The sequence below is a fragment of the Symsagittifera roscoffensis genome, chromosome 1, assembly GCF_963678635.1.
Source record: "Symsagittifera roscoffensis chromosome 1, txSymRosc1.1, whole genome shotgun sequence".
Taxonomy (NCBI): Eukaryota; Metazoa; Xenacoelomorpha; order Acoela; family Convolutidae; genus Symsagittifera; species Symsagittifera roscoffensis.
In genome coordinates this window covers 4,564,180-4,584,249 of record NC_087062.1, presented here as the reverse complement: position 1 = coordinate 4,584,249, position 20,070 = coordinate 4,564,180, and the positions used below count along the sequence as shown (strand labels likewise).

The 20,070-nt window shown below is 36.2% G+C and overlaps 1 protein-coding gene across 1 annotated transcript; it reads right to left on the bottom strand.

Annotated features, from left to right (window-relative positions):
- Positions 1-1,994: 1,994 nt before the first annotated feature.
- Positions 1,995-20,070, bottom strand: LOC134853765 (potassium voltage-gated channel subfamily H member 1-like). Its single transcript, XM_063869737.1, has 14 exons — positions 19,669-20,070; positions 19,079-19,246; positions 13,823-13,964; positions 13,217-13,395; positions 12,461-12,703; positions 11,723-11,942; positions 10,906-11,120; positions 8,925-9,179; positions 7,683-7,810; positions 6,589-6,791; positions 5,707-5,893; positions 4,178-4,952; positions 3,546-3,694; positions 1,995-2,254 (listed from the first exon to the last, which is right to left on the bottom strand). Exons 1-14 carry the CDS (start codon positions 19,861-19,863, stop codon positions 2,125-2,127), a joined length of 3,189 nt encoding a protein of 1,062 aa, XP_063725807.1. The 5' UTR covers positions 19,864-20,070; the 3' UTR covers positions 1,995-2,124.

The window sequence follows — 20,070 nt, the reverse complement described above, 5'->3', positions numbered from 1 at the left end:
TACTGCTTATATGTATTTTTCATTCAAGATACATTTTTTCCAACTTTTCGGTTTTTGTATTTCTCCTGTGGAGTTTCCAGGGTAAAACTTTGGCGGTGAAGTGAAAAAGTTCCTGAAGTTTTTTTAATCCAGATCGGCTAGTGAATAAAAGAATAGTACTTGTTTGGTAATAGTAGAGAAGTTATAGTAATTTGAAAAAAAAACGAGAGCAAAGTCACGACGAACGACTAAGAGCACCGGTGAGATGGCCAAGTTTCCGACTGTCAATCGAAAAGTGGGAGTTGTATTGTCCATGATTGTCCCTCCCGGTGAACAAATGGTGTAAACAATAACCAGCCAGTTACTTTCAAAGTTAGCAATAAATCGTTGGTGTATATTACAATAGGTGGTATGTTCAAGTTGAATAGCTGGATCGCTACTTGTTGTGCTTTAAACAGAATTTATATTTTATTTCAAAAGCCTAATTTTTGGCGAAAGAAGTGTAAAACTCGAATTCTTGAATTAAATTTCATCTGGCAGAGTAATGTATTTACAAAAACTATCTTAGTAGCATGTACAATTAAGTGAAAATGAAATGACTATACAAAGCATTGTAGTTTTCAAAATTATAGCATGTACTATACTCAAATTTACCAACTATTGTAAGATATCACCTAATCATTTTCAGCACCAGTATCAAAAATTGTTTGTATACGTTTTTCGAGCTGAAGCTTTGCCAATTCACTTCTGATTTTACCGACATCAAAAATTGAGAATAAAGGTTTAATGTCTAGAAATGTAGTCAACAAACAGTCGGAAAAGCGTCACTGAACTCAAAAAAAGTCGAACATGGGTTTATACTATTTTTAAACTTTTAAAATGCAAAGAAAACATCATTGTTGAGTTTCCCAAACGTTCATGAACAGTTTGTGATACACATTTTTTTCATAAAACTAGCACAAAAAGAGAAAATTGGGTCATCTGACGTTTTCATAATCCGCCGGAAAATCTCGACATCTGGAAAAGTAGAAACCATTTTTCCACCTAAAATTCATCAAGTTTTAATGCGCAGTTTCCGCTAAGTTGATATTTTTATTAAAATTCATTCAAGCAACTGATTTTGAATTGAAATTAGAAAGAAACCAAAAATCAAATCACCACACCAAAAGTCAATTGCAATCGCGATCAAGTTTTAGGGTTTTTTTCGGACAGGAATTTTTTTTCTTTTTTGTCGAAAATTTTGCATGACGCTGCACTGTCAACGGGAGTTGACCAGCTGCTAGCTTGGTGTTGGAAGCCACTGAGTATTCATATCACTGGTTTGAAAAACTAGACTGGTCTGTTTGTCTTAATCTACTTCAGTCAGTTTGATTGTTTAAAAATCTGATTGTTGAAAGCCCAAAAAGAATGGGTTTCTTTGAATTTGCCTTAGAGGGCGACCCTCAAAGCATTAATGCTCTGTGATTCAAACGATGTCACTGAAAATACACAATGCCCATAAAGATAGTGCAAATGCAACCCATTAAACGAATGAGATAAAAACGAACTGTTGTAGAACATAAAAATTTTCAATTAAACTAATTGTTAATTTTAAATCAAAATATCTTTGTGTTCAATTCAAAAGTGGCGCTAGCTTTTGCGTGCATATTTGATTTTAGTCTTTCTAAAATCATCGCCAAACATTAGTCTTTTTCTGAACGTTTCATATACGCCCCTCTTTTAATTGGTCGTGATGCTATTTGTAGCTTGGTACGAGTTGATACTTGATGCTATCTGTTGTCTTTAAGAATTGTTTCGTATTGTTGCTTGGGACTAATTGTGACCTCACATACTGCCGTAGGCGCTCTGGCTTAGAACCAAAATTCTTCTTTTAATATCTTGCATTTGATAATTATATCTGAGCCTTGTGATATTCAAATTAATAACTTTTACAAAACAGTCGGATTTCCAAAAAAAAACAAATATGTTGTTCCGAATTATGCTTTGATTCAGGAAAATTTAAGCATTCTAAAACTTCTTGCTTTTCACTTGTTTTTTTTTGCATAAATATTTGTGCAATATTTGCAAAATATTTGTGCAAAAATGTTTGTGCAATTTTTTTTGCAAAAATATTGTGCAGTTTTGTGTTTTGGTTTGAATGACTATTCAATGCTCGTTGTTAGGTGAATTATTGGCCGATTGAGACTGAAATTGAGACTGGCGGTTGATGGTTTTCGTTGGCTCCCGCATCTGTCTCTGTCTGTTCTCAGCCGTGATCAGAGCCTCCCACAGACATCTAAATGACAACCCAGTTCTAAAATTTCAGAGCAAAGAGAGCTATAGATTATCAGTTTAATCTGTTATCAGTTTAATCTGTAATTTAAAATAATGTCGAAACAGATAAGTATCTTAAAAGGATAGTTAGCTATTGCAAGGATAGTCAGTCAAGCGTGCATCATATTTTTAACGACATAGTATTCAATAAATACAAAAAGTGTTTCCATTTAGTGTCGTTTTTTTTTCTGCGTACTGTGATAAAAATATCTGAATTGCTTAAACATATTCTACTGTCATAGTAAAATAGACCAATTGGAAAACAATTTTTGTAGTAAATTGACTAAAAAACGAGAAAAAAATTGTAAAAAAAAAAATTTACATTAAATTTTTCAAAGATTTAAAAAATTTGTTACAAAAGTTTTTGCAGATGTTTTTGATTCCCAAAATTGCTTTAAAAAACTCCAAAAACTAACTTTTTTCATGTGAAACAACGTTTTTATGGGTTAAATTAAGCATAAATAAGCTATTGTAAGCCTGCACGCTCACCTTATTAGATCGAAATTAGACCACAAATCAATTTTCTCAACATTGAATTTTTTTTCATTTTTTTACGGTCGTACGAATCACAACTGAAAGGGCTTCAATACGATATGTCACTCGACCCACAAAGTTGCTCCGCATTTTCAAATGGTCGGAAAAGTAATTAGTTGCCAGGAAACAATTATATATGCGGAAGCTGTGCGTAACATTTTTATTGCTCCGACCGATTCGCGTCATGAAGGGAAGACACTATGGATTAGCTCAGGCGCGGATCTATTGACATTTTTTTATTGACATTTTATTGACATTTTTTTTAGGTCAACCAAACTGATTTTCTGAGCTCTTCCAAACCACTATAAAGACCTTAATTTGACCAAATTTTCTGCGCCGCTTAGCGTTTTTAGGCACTTTTTGGAAAATTTCGACCAAAAAATTGCGTTTTTTTCGGCGCGCGCTCCCCCCTCAAAAGTAGTATAAATTGGCGCCAAAGACGCCTTTAGAAAAGTTTTGAGGTCAGTCAGCCAAAACTGGGTATCTCAAAATGGTACACAGGAGGGACCCTTTGGGTCGACAGAAGGTCGAATCCCTAAGGGGGGAGGCGTCCGCCCGCCCCCTAAATCCAATATTGGATTAGCTAATGATTTTTCCGTCAGTTATTAAGTTTCTCAAGAAAAGTTCACAGACGGCCAAGCGTCGCATCATGTTAAAATTTTATTGATCGGGTCGGGATTCGAACTGCCGAGGTTGAACAGGGTAAAAGTTCTCAGCACCTGTTGACGGTTTCAATCCTCTGTTCCATCTGTTTGATGTCGCCCGCATATTCTTTCCTCAGTCGCAACATGTCGTTCAGAATCGGGTGGTCCATCTCGGCCGCCTCCCGTAGGTGTTCGGGGACGGTGTAAGTATCCCCACTAAATCCCTGAATCAATCAAAGTATGCAAGTTTATCGAGTGATGTCTCATTTAATATAATTTTCAGTAGTTTAATATGATGGTAAAAATTGGGAAAAATTAGGAACCAACGTTTGGAGCTTCTAAATATATAAATAACTATCAACCACACCACCGACTGAACATTAACGGCTTAAACCGAACACTGATGGCAGAGCCAAAACTCAAAAACTTCAACAAATTATACGTAATGGCTACAAAAATTATTGCGTTTTATATATGCAGAAAATTGTATGATTTTGGAGAATTTTTTCCATAAATTCCAAATATGAAATTGTTTGATACGCTTTTTACTTGTATGAACGTCAACCCGGGTCAACACGGCGGACTTCGGCGTAGGGGGTGCGGATGCTCCTCCCCTTAGAGATTCGAGCCCCTGGCTACCCTCTTGAGCATAATATAGCAAAAAAGTTGTATAATGTTTGAGACGCCTTCGACATCTGTGAGCGTACCAAGTTGTTGTGATGGGCGGCATTTGCTACTTTTCGCTCCCTCCCAAAAGTGTTTAGCTTTTGATCTCCTATCATCTCCTTATCCAGTTCTGAATCCCGCGAAACACTTGGACTTAATACTTTAAACGAGTCCATTTTTGAAGCTCCTTTATTCAACCCCCTCCGACTTATAGTCCCATTTCCTCCGCTAGCAGCTCCTGGAAACTTCGATTCGCTTCTGGCACTACCCGGGTTCGCCTTCATTCGGGCACTGGACGACTTCAATTTCTCCCAAATATGTTTGGAACTTCGGACAGTATCGCCTCCCGAAGTCGTTCCGGCATCCGAGCAAATCGAACCATCGGATAGACTCAAAACCGAAGATGCCGAAAGATTCGAGACACTTCTGGTTAGAGTTTTGATCAAGAGTGATTTCTTAGGAGACGTGTTGCCTATCGAGATGCTTGGCACTGAAGCCAATCCGGCATCGTCGGCAAATCTTGTTGTCGGTCTTGCAGATCTCCCGCCGAGTTCGCAATCTTCTGATTTTCTCGGGCTTTCAGCTAGTTGGGATATAGTATCCATGTCGGCCAAACTTGATCTCGGCGCTTCAGTTTCTAAATCGTCAGGCGAAGACTTGTCGTAAACTTCTCGGGCGATTCGTTCTCGGAGCCCTTTGAGGATCTTGCGAACTGGGTGATCGCTGTTCATATCTTCCAAACGCTCTTTCTGCTCTCTGGCATCGGAGACTTTGTTTTCTAATTGCATGTCTTCAATCTTCTTAAAGGAGAAGTAACTAAAAACACAGAAAAGTTTCAAAGAAGGCTCCAATTTAGACGCTTTATCGACAAGCGAGTTGTTCTGTTCTTTATGGCGAACCGCTATTTTACCACAAGTTTTGAGTTAATTGAAACAGTTTTGTGGTCAGAACCCGAATATTCACTCAGGATTTCGTCGACTAACCAAATTAGTTTTTTTTGCCATCCAGACTTAGCTATTTTGGTTTTTAGTAGAGTTTTACATTAACGTTTGTCAAATCACTCCAAAAACTGTCAAAAGCTTATGTCAAACACTGTGTGCTAAATTTTTGAGATCCGCTAAGATTTTTGGGACAAAAAAAATGAATTTGTGGTCAACACTTAACACTTTCCAAAAAGTTCTCAAAAACTGATCGATCGACCTTTTATAGAGAAAAAACTCATTTTTGGAAAATGCAGGCTCTGTAAAAGAATTCGTCATTTGTATTTGTGTTCATTTAATGACTTTACTTGGAAACAGGGGCAGATCTAGAATTTTCTCGAGGGGGAGGGGGGCGGACTTTCAAAAGCATTTCGAAAATTTTTTCGACCTTTTTGTTTTTTTAACCCCCCCCCCTCCATAAATCTGCTGGTGCTTGGAAACATTTTATTATGATTTATACAGCTTACTTATAGAGCGAGATTGTAAATTTAATTAATCTTATGCAAAAAAGCGTAGGTAACGTCGAAGTTTTAGTTAAACTTTGCCCTTTCCTTTGCAAAAATCCTAGATCTGTCCCTGATAAAACTAACTTGCGCAGGTTGTAAGTAAGTATCATGTTGCGCGTGAACGAAGTGCGAAAGCTGTCGTAGAACTGGAGGATCTGCAGGAGTGCATCGCGTGAGATCATGTGCACATCTGTGTAAGTGAGTGCACGCACCGTGCAACAAGATTGACCCATCCACTCCTCCTCCCAAAACTCATCTCCAATGACGTCACCTAAATCGAAAAAAACCTTAGTTAAAGTTTCATTGTCGACAACTCGATAGCTTTAAAAAGTCTAACGACAAATCGATTTACGAAGTAATAAGCAACCAGATTATGGCCAAACAGAAAAGTTAGAACAATCAAACACGTTCTAAGGTGCCGATTGTTTTAGCATCACAGAACAGGCTGCTTTATTTTCGAGAAATTTATAAGTTTAGAAGTTATTTTTAAAACTTTTTTGAATAAATTTTAGAATAATTTTTGAATTTATTTTTTTTAATTTCATTTTTTTTCGAGGAAAATTGATATCGAATATACCTTGTTTAGTATTATTATGCCTAAGTTCTAGGGTTTTGTTCAGATGTTCTTATCATACTACAATAAAAAACGTCACAATTTGAGAAAAAAAAAGAAGTCTTTTTTAAGTTTTAGTTATTGTGGTCGGAACATCACTATGCCTTACTTGCACAGCAACCGGCTATCTTTGTTTTGATTTGGACACGTTTCTTATTTCATTGAAGTTTTTATAATAATTTTTTTTCAATGTATTTTAGATACTTGCTTTTTAAGTTATCTTTATTTACCTTTTTGCTCTCTATGATTTCTGAAAAAAAAACCTCCACCCCTATTAAGAACTAATTCAGCGAGGGGACTAGTAACCGGTGGTACTCCTTTTAAAATAGAGGGGGGATATTAAGATCCTTTACCTTTGCCGACTAGTGCGACAATTTCGTCGTCCTGCAACACTTCCATGGACCCACTGGCAATGAAGCACAAGTCCTCTATGCTCTCGCCGGTGTGGAACAGAAGGTCTCCAGGGGCATTGTGCTGTCTCTGGAAGGCGATGGCCAGAGCACGCAGACACCCCTCACTCGCCAGTCGGAAAGCAGGGTGCTCGTGCAACACCTGTCTAGATAGCAAAAAATTACAGTTAGTTTCAAGTAAATTCTGATTGTGAATTCTGATTCAGGTACTTTTAACTGGATTGTAATTCAGTTTAGTTTCAAGTAAATTCTGATTGTAATCCAATCGGTTCTTTGTCTGATTCAAGTCTTCACAAATACTAGTTTTTTGTCTTCACGAATCATTGTGTTCACGAATCAAGTGTTCATTGTGAAAAATCCTTTTCCACGAAATCAAATATTTCTCAAGGACGTAAAACAACAAAATACTAATATTGTTCAAAATGCAGATTTTAGATCAGGTAACTAAAATATTGTTAATTGGTGTACTTTTCAAGCGACTAAATCAATATTTTCAGAAAAAAGGAGTTAAAACAGGTGCTGATGTAATACCAGTCGAAATATAAATAAACAAAATGATTTTAGGTTTTGCTCGTCTTTTTTTTGTTTCAGAAATTAAAACTCGAATTCTTGAATCAAAAAAGAACTAAACGCATCATACCAAACGTTTTTCGGCGAAGAATATTCGCTTTTGACAAACCCAGCTTAAAAAGTAGCTTGAAAAGAAGGTATTTTATCGAATAACAGTTTGTTAAAGTTTTCTTCACTTAATTACTTTTCAATACTTGTTTCATGTACTAATGAGCAGTTTAGATATCAAAAAAAAATTATTAGATTTTGACTTGAAAAAATGTCCAAAAAGATATTTATTGGGAACATAGCAGACCTCGAAACGCTAAATTTTTCTTGTTCAAAATTTAGGAAGCCTTCTCAGCGATGTGCCCAAAATTTTTTTTACGTGGGAAGGAACTTTGATGTCCTTATAATGCTTCATTACTTCCCCACAAGCCCAAACCCCCCCCCCCGAAAACCTGCATGTTTACTATTTCTTTCGTTACCTATTGAGATGTATGCAGAGATCTGCCCGCATGTCTTTGGGGGTGTAGTCCAGCACTTGTTCAGTGTCCACACCCTTGCTCATAGTCCATGTCGATATCACATAATCCAACACTCGCTCCGACAGATCCTACCAACAGAAAAGTGTGCTTCTTTTTAATAGTTCAATATATATATTTTTTCTGTTTTCGGACATTTTTTCTTTAGTTTTTGTTTTTGATTTACATGTTTTTTTTTTGAAAATTTTAATTTTTTTTTGTTTTTAAACAATTTATAAAGTTTTTTATTTTTTTTATTACTTTCTATAAAAATTATAATCCTAATATATTATTTGCATTTTAGATTAAATTCTCTGTAAAATTCAGTACATTTACATTAAAATGAAGCCCTTTGCGAAAACGCCGTAAAATTTGGCAGTCTGCTCTCAGGTACCTCTAATATCTTTTTATCGATAGTTAATCATGGAAAAATAGAGTTTCTTGGTGCAAAAAAAACTGAAAATAAAAAAGCACTATATCTACCCTTGACAGCAAATTGTTTGTTATGTATTTTCTATCAAGAATGAGTTTCAGCGAATTATGATTACCGTGAATGATGTTGGCTAAAAACTTATGTTTGATGATTGGTATTTGATAACTTATTGTTCCGACCAGTGAAAAGTCAGCTTGTTATATAATTTTGAGACAATTGTTATCAATTACGCTACGCGTTTGTGTACTTTTACCATTACACCACGCGCAAAATTTTTCATCTTACCACGCTATCCTTGTTGTATTTTATTATATATTTCTGCTTTCTTTTTCATATTTCTTTAAACATTTCTCTTTGCTGCATCTAACAAAAATTGCGAAATTGATAATAATTAAGACTTCCTTGTCTGGATCAAAAAAATACATACCTTTTTGCCTCATTCAATGATCCGAATTAAGTTAGCAATTCTTTATCATAAACTTTTTGTTTCATGACGAGTTTTAAGAACCAGGAGCTCCTTTAACCATATAAAAAGATGACTGCATCTCTTGTATTTACCCTCCCCCCCACCATTAAAAAAGATTAAAAGAGTATAGATGCTTTTAATTTTAGATACCATAGGAGGAACTTTCTGGTGAAGTTCGATGAAACTAGCAATCCTAGGTTTATTGAGGGGGGGGGGACTTTAAGGGGGACCATAGGTTAGATTTTAGAGGGACTTTAGGGGAGACCATAAGGGGGAATTCTTTGTGAAGTTCGATGAAAACAGTAACCTTAGGCACATTATAAATCTTCATGAAGTCCCTGATGCTCTTAAGAGTGTTCTGGTAGCGGGTTGTCTGTGAACTCATCTGCTGGAATATAGTGGTGATGTTTCCGAATATCATGGCGTACAGAAGTGATCCGCAGAACATGAGTACTATGCAGAATAGCTTCTCGTTCTCAGTGTTGCCGGCGATGTTGCCGAACCCAATTGTTGTCATGCTACTGATGGTGAAGTAGAGGGAGCTCACGTAGCCGACAAATATCTAGGCCGAAATATATATATTTTTTGGAATCGTAAAATAATAGCAAATGAGTTTGTTTTATTTGTAAATCAGCCGTAAGAATTGACCTTAAATTGATCAAAAATGCGGTAGAAGTACATTGTTTTCCACACTTCAAATCATTTTTTTTTTGTTCACGAGTAAATCTTCCATTAGATACCGGGTTGAGAAAACTGCTTCACATAGAAGTTCATAAAATTTCATAGACTGAAAAAAGCATTTCTCCAGACTATGACTTTTTGTTCCGACTTCGAGAGGGACAAAAAGAAAGTAACGGAATATTTGTGCTCGGGGTGGGTTTTTTTTCTTCAGACAAATTTCGACTTTTTAACTAGCCATTTTTGACGGAAATTTTTTATATCATTCGAAAGCTATTGTTGTCCTGAGCTCAAATTTGAAAAGATATTTCAGCTGTGATAATTTTTCGTAAAGTTATGGGGTTTTATAGATTGCCATGTTGGCCAATTTGGGACAATGAACGCGTGATATATTTCGCGCTATTAACGCGTAAGCGGAGATTTAATCCGTATTAGAAATCGTTCCAAATTGGTTGAACGAAGCTTATGGGCCATAATTGATTTGTAACTAGCAGCAAAATTAATCATTTTGAATTTTATGTGGCGTGTGGGGGGATGATTTTCACAAAAAAAAATCTCATATGAAGAAAAAATTTCATTTTTCATTACATATAATTTTTACTGCGTTATTAGTGCTCCATATACCTTAAAAGGCAGTCGGAACAGTCAAGGCTTCGCCCTGATAGGAGCAGTCTTGTTAAATTAAGCTTTTTTTGGTCACTCAAGAACCAAAGTACTTTTTTATCACAATAATATATTTTTATGAAAGTAGCATAGTCGGTTTTTTTGATACTATGAAATTGTATGATATACATTTTATCCATGCTATTATTACGTCAATTATGTAACATTACTACTTCATTGAAAAAATAACCGTTTTTTCCAAAAACGCTCAAACAATTTTTTCACCAGAGTAAAACCCAGAGTGTAAGTGGCAGTGAACATGCAGATAAACTTCATTTGATGAATTTGCAATGTATGCTATTGTTGAGATTTCACACATAATTATATAAAAAGAAACGTAACTTTTTGTGGACAAACTCCGTGGTTGAAAAAATTGGCTGTTTTTTTTACCACATATACAGGTGTATATTAGCATATAAACACAAGTATAGCCGGTTGTTGTGCAAGTAATCCAAATTGTTCCGACTATATTCATAAAAAGCTTCATTTTTTTTCTTCTTTTTTCGAATTGAAGTCGTTGCTTGGACGGGTTGTGATGAGAAAACTATACAAACATGTAGAAAGTTAGTGAGTTAGGCATTATCGACTGCATTTAAGGCATCAATGTACCGAACCCCGAATTTTGTTACACACAAAAGGTCCAAATATCCAAATATATAAACTCTATTTTGAAAACGAGACTGAGCGTTTTCTGCAACACCAATTCGAAAACATATTTATAATTATTGTATTTTTGTGATCAACTACTCCATATAACTCAAATTTGCAGCATCTTTCAACTCCGTTGGTGAGAGAGTGTCGAGAGTGCCAAATTCCTGAAACTGGCATTTGTAATTGAGAGGGGGAGGGGGGAGTTGACAACCAGTTGAGAGGGAGTTGACAACCTGACCTGGCCTGTTTGCAGACGAAAAAAAACGTAAAATAACTATAGCAACAATGACACCCACCTGCTCAAGGTTGGTGCCAGTGTCAATGACAGTCTGGTTGTTGGGGTCTTCGGAGGCGTCGCAGCAGCGGTAGAGATCCTTGTTGAATGTCTCGTCCATCATGTTCAACCAGCAGAAGTCTCTGTGCAGCTCACTTCTGCCCAGGGCGAAGTAGCCCAGGGCAAACCAGTGGGCAACTAGGATGAAGATGCTCAGAAACATCAGCAGTTGACCACCTATGGATAAAATGTTTTAAATGGGGGCACATTTTGTTCCTCGATTATTTCAGCCTTTAAATTAAACCAGCATAATTTGTCCCACATTTTTGTTACGGGATTTTATGTCAGAGAATTTGGTTCTTTTTAATGAATATTGCCATAAAAATGAAAGTCAAAAACACTATTATGTGATTGTTAAAAAATTTTGAACTGCGATACTCTTAAATTATTATATACTGTTCAGGGGTGGATTTAAAGGTAAAGGAGGTGGGAGGACGCCCCCGACGCACTCCTCAGAAACTCGACCTCCTGCGGACAAAATCAGTTTTTGGCTAACCGACCCTAGAATTTTTTCGGTTATATTTAATATTCTAAGCTGTACAACTTCCCCGGCTTTTCCTCCTAAAGTCTTCCTCCTAGTCTAGCAAAAAAAATCAAAGCCCGATCAACTTTCCGGTTTTTTTTGTTTTAATATTTTGAGGGTTATAATGGCAAAGCCGAATCTTTCAGGTCGCTACTCCAAATAAATTTTCAATTGGTGATATTATTAACTGGAACTTTTTTTTCATATTGATGGCATTAAATTTCCAAATTTTCAAGCCCTAAACTAAACCATACACCTGCGTATTCCATGTAGTGATCCAGAGTCCTTAACACTCGGAACAGTCTCAGAAGTCGGATGACCTTGAGAATGCGCAGTTTGGCGATGATGTTGCTGTCGCCCGGCCTGGCCTGTTTGTAGGCGATGTCTATCATCTCTAGGGGCACAGAGGAGACGAAGTCGACTGCAAACCAGCCTCGCAGGTAGTTCCGTCTGATCTTCTTTCCATTCGACACAACCTGGAGATGGAAATCGGTTGAATCGCGGATAAATGGCAAAAGAAACGAATCAATCGTTCACTATCTCCCCCTACCGTAGGGGGGGGGGGGGGATTGTATGGTTGGTTCAAAAAATCGTCAAAATTTACTCAAAATACCTGAGAGCCGGTGATTGTCAAGAAAAACCAAAGCGAAACTGAAAGGAAAATAAGCATTAAAATATAAATTGATACGGAACTCTGGAAAACACTTCAATGAAAAAACGGATGAATAACAATAAAAATTCAATATTTTTGAGTTGCATCTAAAATTAATGCGTATCTTTCAACTTGGGGCTGCCAAAGAATAATTTAGTTAAGTTGAAAGCTTGATTATTTTTGGTTCTGGAGGCTGCAAAAGTCATAGACAGAAATCTGCTAAATTATAGATAATACTATTTTTTCAGCCTTTTTAGCGCATTTTTTCAGATTGCACAACACGTATGTTTTCTATTCTGCTGTTTGATTTTGTTTTTAAAACAACTATATTGCAGTTTTTACCTCCAAACCATTGTCGACATATGTAGTTCTGAAACTGATAAAAATATCCAGAATAAATGCGGCATCTACACACAAATTCACAGCCTCGCTCAGTCTGCTGTACCAACTGTGACCGGAATGTCCCCCCTCCCCGAACACCAGTTCAAAGGGGGCAGACAGCGCTGTGTACACTGTCAGGATGAAGATGGTCCAGTTCCAGGTCTGGGTGAAACTGGACGTGTGTAAGAGGGTATAGGGCGGTATCTAAATAAGAAATCAAAAGATATTTCTGTGATGGTGAGTTTAGTAGTATTTTAGTGTCTTGATCAAGAGGTTAGGGGTTCGAGGCCAATTTTCATCCATGCTTTTTGTGTCTGGCTTTTTCGTCATTCTTGCTGCATGACTAAAGTTTTTTCTAAAAATTATATGTAGTTCTGATTAAAAAGTTATCATCTCGCTAAAAGAGTTTTCTCAAAAAATTTTTCGGTTTCAGCTATTTAAAACATAAGAAGTTGATTGAAATTAAAAATAAGTCGAAATAAGTCAATAAGCGAGCCCTGCCTCAGCCGGATTCGAACCGGGTTACTCAAGCTCATATTTTCCATGTTTTTTTTCTTCTAAATAAGGAATCTGAATGCAATGCTGATTGCTTTTATCTTGCAAAGTTATCATATGGTATATTTTTTTGGTAAAATTTAGGAAAAAAACTTGGCAAAAACTTGAAAAAATCTCAAGTTGAAAATCTTTATCCTTATAACCTTAAGTTGAAAAACCTGCCTGCGGTTTTTCCCGCATGTATCTTGGAAGGGGTGCATCCGGGTTAGTTCCCCCCTCCCCCGCTGCCCCACTCAACTGCGACAGGTCCATGTCTGTGGGGTGCACTTCGTTCTGTTTCTTCCCCACCGCCTTCCGAGCCTGACTCACCGATTTAGCCAGACGTGCAAACTTACCCATGCCTAATCGGAACAAACGGTCATAAAAAGATGACACAGTCAAGTAGAAATTATTATCTATCTAAATTCATTTTTTAATATTAACATTGAAACTTAATTAATCATATATCTCATATTTCAAATTTTTAAGCATTTCTGCAAGCATTTTTTTGGTTAATTTTTGCTCATAGAAAAAATATAATATCGAGCGAATTTAAATTAGATAGTAAATTTGTCCAGGTTTTTAAAAGAATTTGTCCAGGTTTCAAAGCTCAGAGAAATATTTCGAAAAGCAGCCATTGGGTTTTTATTCTTGTAAATGGCCCAAAATTTCCCTAGCTGAAAATAGTTCGCCAATCAGAATCGAGCTTTTTTAAGCCACTCAAAATCGAGCATTATGATGATTCAATTTTAAAAAAAAAAGAAAGATACGGCTCTGTAATTTGTATACCCTTCATAGGGAGAGCGCTGAAGTTGTCGGCCTTGAATCTGCTTCTGGAAAGTTTCTTCGCCCAGCACAGATGGAAAGCCACCGACTCTTTTTGGTCATAGATCGGACTCACGAACAAGTCCACCCAGATTGTGTTGCCCGCCTAGACAAAAGTGCAAAAACAATTAAGACACAAGTGCAACGCCCTTCCTTCGGGGACTCAATAAATTGACCACCCAAAGGTTTCAGGGAGGGGGTGTTTCGAAATACATACTTTTAAATTTTGTCAATCTCATTACGAGGCCAAACTGTACATTTTTTGAACTGTAAGCGGACTCTGCAAAAGGCAAAAATCAGATTTGTTGCGGAATCCGCAACATTGCTACTATTTTTTTGATCTTCTTTGCTGTTTTGAATTCCACAAACAAACAGCTAGATCATCGTACCGCTCAAAATCGCTCCAAAAATAAGCAAATTTGCGGAATCCGCAACAGTATTTGCAAACCCAAAAAAGTTTGTGAAGTCCACACCTTAATAATAACTAAAGCTAGTGGCGGATTTAGGATTTTCTCGAGGCGGGGCGGATTTTCAAAAAAGTTTCGAACATTTTGACAACTTTTTTTTTAGGTCAAACAAATTGATTTTCGAGCTCTCCTGAAGCATTATAAAGACCGTAAATAGAGCAAACTTTCTGCGCCGCAGGCAAATTTTTGAAAAAAAAACAGGTTTTGACAAAAAAATTGCTTTTTTTTTGGCGCTCATTTTGACAAAAAAATGCCTTTTGAAAAATTTTAGGGTCGGTCGGCCAAAAACCCATTTCTTAAAAAGTACCAAAGGGGGAACCTTTGGGTCGGCAGGGGGTCTAATCCGTGTGGGGCGGGGGGAGAAGCGTCCGCCCCCCCCCCTAAATCCGCTCCTGACTATAGCTATGGTAAAATTGAGCTGCTGCGAAATCCGCATCTGTAAGCGAATTCTGCAAGTTTTAAGCGGAATCCGCATATTGTATGCGTTTTCCAGTAATACATATGTTTACGTGTTGAAATAACCTTCTTCAGTAAATATGTTTTTGCGTGTCATCAGCAAGACTGTCCATCAGTTCAATACTGCCATAAATTTGAACTCAACAGCTAAATCTCAAATACTGAAAGAATGATTATTTTGCAATCTTAAAGACTGAAAAAATGAATACTTGTCCGATCTCAAATACTAAAAAAATGAAAACATTTCCAATCACAAACACTGAAAGAATGAAAACGAACTGAGGTAAAATGTTTCATGGGTAGTAATGCCGAATTATTAAAAAATTTGATTGATTTCAAAGACTAAAGGGGAAGATCCACTATTTCAGTTGAACCTTGATTGAAGTCTATCAACAGCAGTTAAAATCTTACTTTTGAACTTTGTCTTTGCTGTATAGTTTAATTGATCACTCATGGACTAGTTGAGTGCAGTACAACAAAAAGAAAACAACGATTCACTTTTTTTGCTGCATCAACTTACATTTTGCGGAATCCGCTTACATTCACGATATCCGGAATATCCAGTTATATTCACTGTACCGACGATTTTTGTGTTACAATTGTTTGTATGCGGAGCCCACGGAATGTTTGTAAGTGGAATCTACAATAGTTTTGGACTATATTTACAGACTGGTCTCTGGAATCCAGGAGCATGCAGACATTATTTTGTGGGGCTATTCAGAGCACAGTTTGATCTTGCAGTGTCTTTTTTTGGATCGATCCAATTAGATTTTCCGAGCGCTCTCCGAAAACTTCAAAAACTCTAGCTTACAGGCAAATTTAAAAAACAGGTCAAATATCATTTTTGGAATTTTTTGCAAAGTTTCGACCAAAAATCGCGTCTTTTTTGGCGCAATTTTTTTCTTTTAAAGTTTTATATATTGGTGACGAAAAGGCCTTCAGAAAAGTATTAGAGTTGGTCGAACTAAAGTGGAATTCATAGAAAAAAAGTGGCAAACGGGGAACCCGTTGGTTGGCGAGGGGGTCGAATCCTTGAGGACGGTTATCCGCCCCAGCTCCCGTTTGGTTCCCCCATTGTTTTTATTTAAAGACATCAAGTTTTTGCTGAGCGAGACTAAAAACACAATTATTTTGAGAGGGGAGCGAGTGCTGAAAAAACTCAATTTTATGGACAAAACCTTCCAAAAGCTGCCTAAAAACTCCAAAACTGTTTTTATCAAGTCTTGATTAGAATAAGGGAGAGCTCGGAAAATCAATGGGTTGCACGTAAAAAAGGTCGGCTATGTTAGTCGACCTAAAACGCTTACAACAAAGCCGATTGATTTAAAATTGATGGCCGTTAAATCGAAAAATTGAAATTTTAATTATAATAACTTGTTTCCATGTTAGGTCCAATTTATTTTATTATATTAAATATTTAAAAAAACCCAGCCTGGAGATCGCCATTTTACAAAATTTATCTGTTTTTTGAAATCTCTGTGTTATTCGTACCGCATCAAGTCACAGCAGTTGCAACCGCGTTTTTTGAATAGAAAAGCAAAAATGCAATATAAACTTGAATACATCATACTTGTTGAGCAATCAATAAGCAGAATGATCGAAAAGCAGATTAGGTCTAATAGCAGAAAAAAAATCAGTTATAAGCTAATCGGTAAATTAAGTATAAAAATTGTCAATATTATCAAAGAAGCTTCATTTGGTAAATATAATTTAGTTTTTTTTAAAAAAAATTGATAAAAACAGTCATTGTATGCAACATTTATTCAGTTTTTTTGGTATTATTGACTATTATAATATATTTTTTAATCAATTAGCCCGTTTAAATTAATTAAAAAATTTGTTTTTTGATCCGTTTTTCTGCTCTTGGACCCATTCTGCTCTTAGACCATTCTGCCTATTGCTCCGTCTCCACCATACTTTTTATCGAAATGATTTTTTTCAGCCATAATAAACACATGCGTTAAGAAAAACGAAACTTTCATCAAATTGTTATAGTCATACTATACCCATTTAATTCGTACGTAGACATAATAGCATGTAAGCTTTCGTTTGACTAGCGCTCTTTGATTATGAGCAAAGTATAGACACTGATTGTCATAAAAACCCGCGAAAAAACCATATTGAGGAAGAGCATATTTAGGGGGAAGGGAGGTAGGGGATTCCTCTTGACGTCCTCCTCAGAAGCCTGAACATCTAAAGAGTTCAAACTTTCTAATGATATGCAATTTTAAAAATTTGGTACTTAATTTTTTTACATTTATTTTGAGGAGAGAGCGTACAACGATAAGCGATATTCCTACGTGAACCATCACACATGCTTTTAAAACCAGGCGTTTTTTCTTCAAACTAATTTTGCGATGATTTGAATAGCTCGAAAAGCCAATATAGCTCAGCATTTAAGCAAGACCAAAAATTTATTATTTTCTGTTGAACAACCACCTCAAAAAAACCTACATCAGTATTGGCTAGACACTTCAACTAAATTGCACCCAAACCAATGACGAATTAAAATTGAGGCCATGCAAGCGTAATGATAGAATAGTTTGCGAATAGTCTAGTCTGCTTTTCCGTTCTATTCAGAGGAAGGGACATTCGCCCCTATTTCAGACCAAGACACATTTTCTTTGATTTTTGAAAACAGCCACCCGACCAAATGGAAAAATAAGGATGATTCTTGTATTGAAGCACCACCATGTCAAATTTCAATAGAAAAACAAATTCAAAGTGCTTAACTAACATCTTTATTTTTTTGCTAATAAAAAACAGCCGCTCAGAATCAAGATGGAGCATAATTTTAACCTGGATTTTCTTAGAATGTCCGGACAGGGACGTCAAAATTTTTAAAAAAAGTTCCTAAAAACCAGATTGCCATTTTTCGAAAAAAAAACTAATGCTGAAAAACAATTTGGACATTAAATTCTACTTATTTTGCAATCGCTGAATTTCAATAATATTGGTCTTTTTTAATTTTAATTGTTTCAGAATGTAGCTAGCATTAAATCTGATAGCCAACTGATTTTTTGAAAACAACATTCAGCATCAATGAAGTTAAGGTAACTTAAAGGATTTCATCAACCATTTAATAATCTGACTGTCAAAGAAAGTGTCGGAAGATTTGTGCTTGATGTGGTGTTTTTTGTAACTAATTGTTCCGACTTTCGATACGAAAGTAACGGAATATTTGTGCTCGGGGTGGGTGTTTTTTCTTCAGACAAATTTCGACTTTTTAACTAGCCATTTTTGACAGAATTTTTTTTGATATCCTTCAAAAGGTATTGTTGTCCTGAGCTCAAATTTGAGAGGATATTTCACCTGTGATCATTTTTCGTAAAGTTACGGGGGTTTAAAGATTGCCATTTTGGCCAATTTGGGACAATTAACGCGCGATCTATTTCGCGCTATTAACGCGTAAGCGGAGAGTTAATCCGTCTTAGAAATCGTTCCAAATTGGTTAAAAGAAGCTTATGTGCCATAATTGGTTTGCTACAAGGAGCGAAATCTATCCTTTTGTACTTTGTATGGCGTGTGGGGGGATGATTTTCATAAAAAATTTCAAATTTTAGAATTTTTTTTTCGATTTTGTTTTATTTCATTGAATTTTTAAATGTTATTACTGCTCCATAAACCTTAAAAGGCAGTCCGAACATTCAGGGCTTTGCCCTGATACGAGCAGTCTTGTTTCAACTTTGAAGGTAGCCGTTTTTGAACTTAGTTTTTTTATAGCATCTGAAAACTTTGATGCTTTGAGCTCGTCTTAAAAAGAATTTCACCACATTTTACTCTAGAAGTATACTTGTTTAAAGTCGTCGGTCGATTCAATTCTGCTAACTTGGGATAATTAATGCGCGGTATGTTTCGTGCTACTAATAAGTAAGCAAGATTTAATCCGGATAATGAGTTGTTCTAAATTGAATTTAGGCTGAAAGCTGTTTGGTTTTGTTAATACTTTGCTAGATATACATCACATTGTATTTCACAGCGTCTGGGCAGAAATGTTTCCAAAAAAGTTCGGGAAAAAATGGTTTGTCGTTCTTTTTTTTTCAAATTTTTTTTAGCTCAAAAACTTTTTCATGTATTTTGAAGGGCAGACAGTTGCAAACAGTTGTTTTTGAAATCAAACAGTTGCCCAGCACTGTAGTCTCTGGGCAGTAGGGGTTTCGTCATCCACATTTGAACTCAAAAAACATCAATTAAGTACTCACTTAAAAAGATTATAAATAAGTAAAATCAACTCTCAGGGTTAGTTTGTTAATTTAAAACAAAAGAGAAAATAGTTCCCAAGTAAAAAAAGCCCCACCTTGGTTTGCACGGCTATTTCGAGACTTTCCGTACTCTCGGAATTGAAAATGAATTCCAGTCGCTGTTCCAGCTCGTCATCTTGGCTCCCACTGCCTTCCATTGAATCCCCCATCCCAAACGGGTCCTCTTCTCTTTGAGGGGCGCGCATAAACGTGCACTTAGCGCTCTAAAAAAATTAAAAGTGAAGCCAGTTTTTGTTAAATTATTTCACGAGGGGGAGGGGGTCAAAGTTTCAAACAATTTTCCAAAATTTTTGTTAAAAGTTTTTATAGTTGAATCAAAATGGTTCGTATTCCATGCTTCCATACAACACCAAAAAAACACCCTATTTTGCCAAAAATGTTGGCACTTCAGATAAAGTTTTGAGAAAAATACGTTTGTTTTCGCGCGCTAAATTCGGTTTGTTCTGACGCGTGGTCCACCAACTGTTAACCATTGGCTCTAAACGGACCGTAAAGTATTACACTAACATTACAATTCCAAACAAATTAGCAACGAAAAATGCTATTCATACAAATCCAATATAATACAGAAAGTGTGTGTGAATTGTACGATTAGCGTTTTTTGCCGACCATGGAGTCTACTTGCCTCGAACATGATTTCAGACTTTGAATATCCGAACATGCTGGCGAACGCATCGCTCACGAGTACGATGGGGTAATGTTCGAGTCTCGCGTTGGCCACCACGAAATGTGTCTGCTCAGCTGAAATCGTCTTCAGCAACGAATCCAAGAATGTATTTTGCGGTGCTAGCAGACCTCTTTTTGTTATACTGGCTGTCATAATTTTGGTTTGTTTTATTTAGAAAAAAAACTAAAATCGACTAAAATATAATAATGTCAGGTTACAATTTTGCTAAAAATTATTTTAAAAAGAAGCTGATTTTTTTTTGTGTACGGTATCAAAACTATTGAATGTAAGGCATCAAAAATGAATTTCTTGCGCTAATTGTTATTTCTTGAGTTGATTTTTCAACAGAGCGCTTAGATT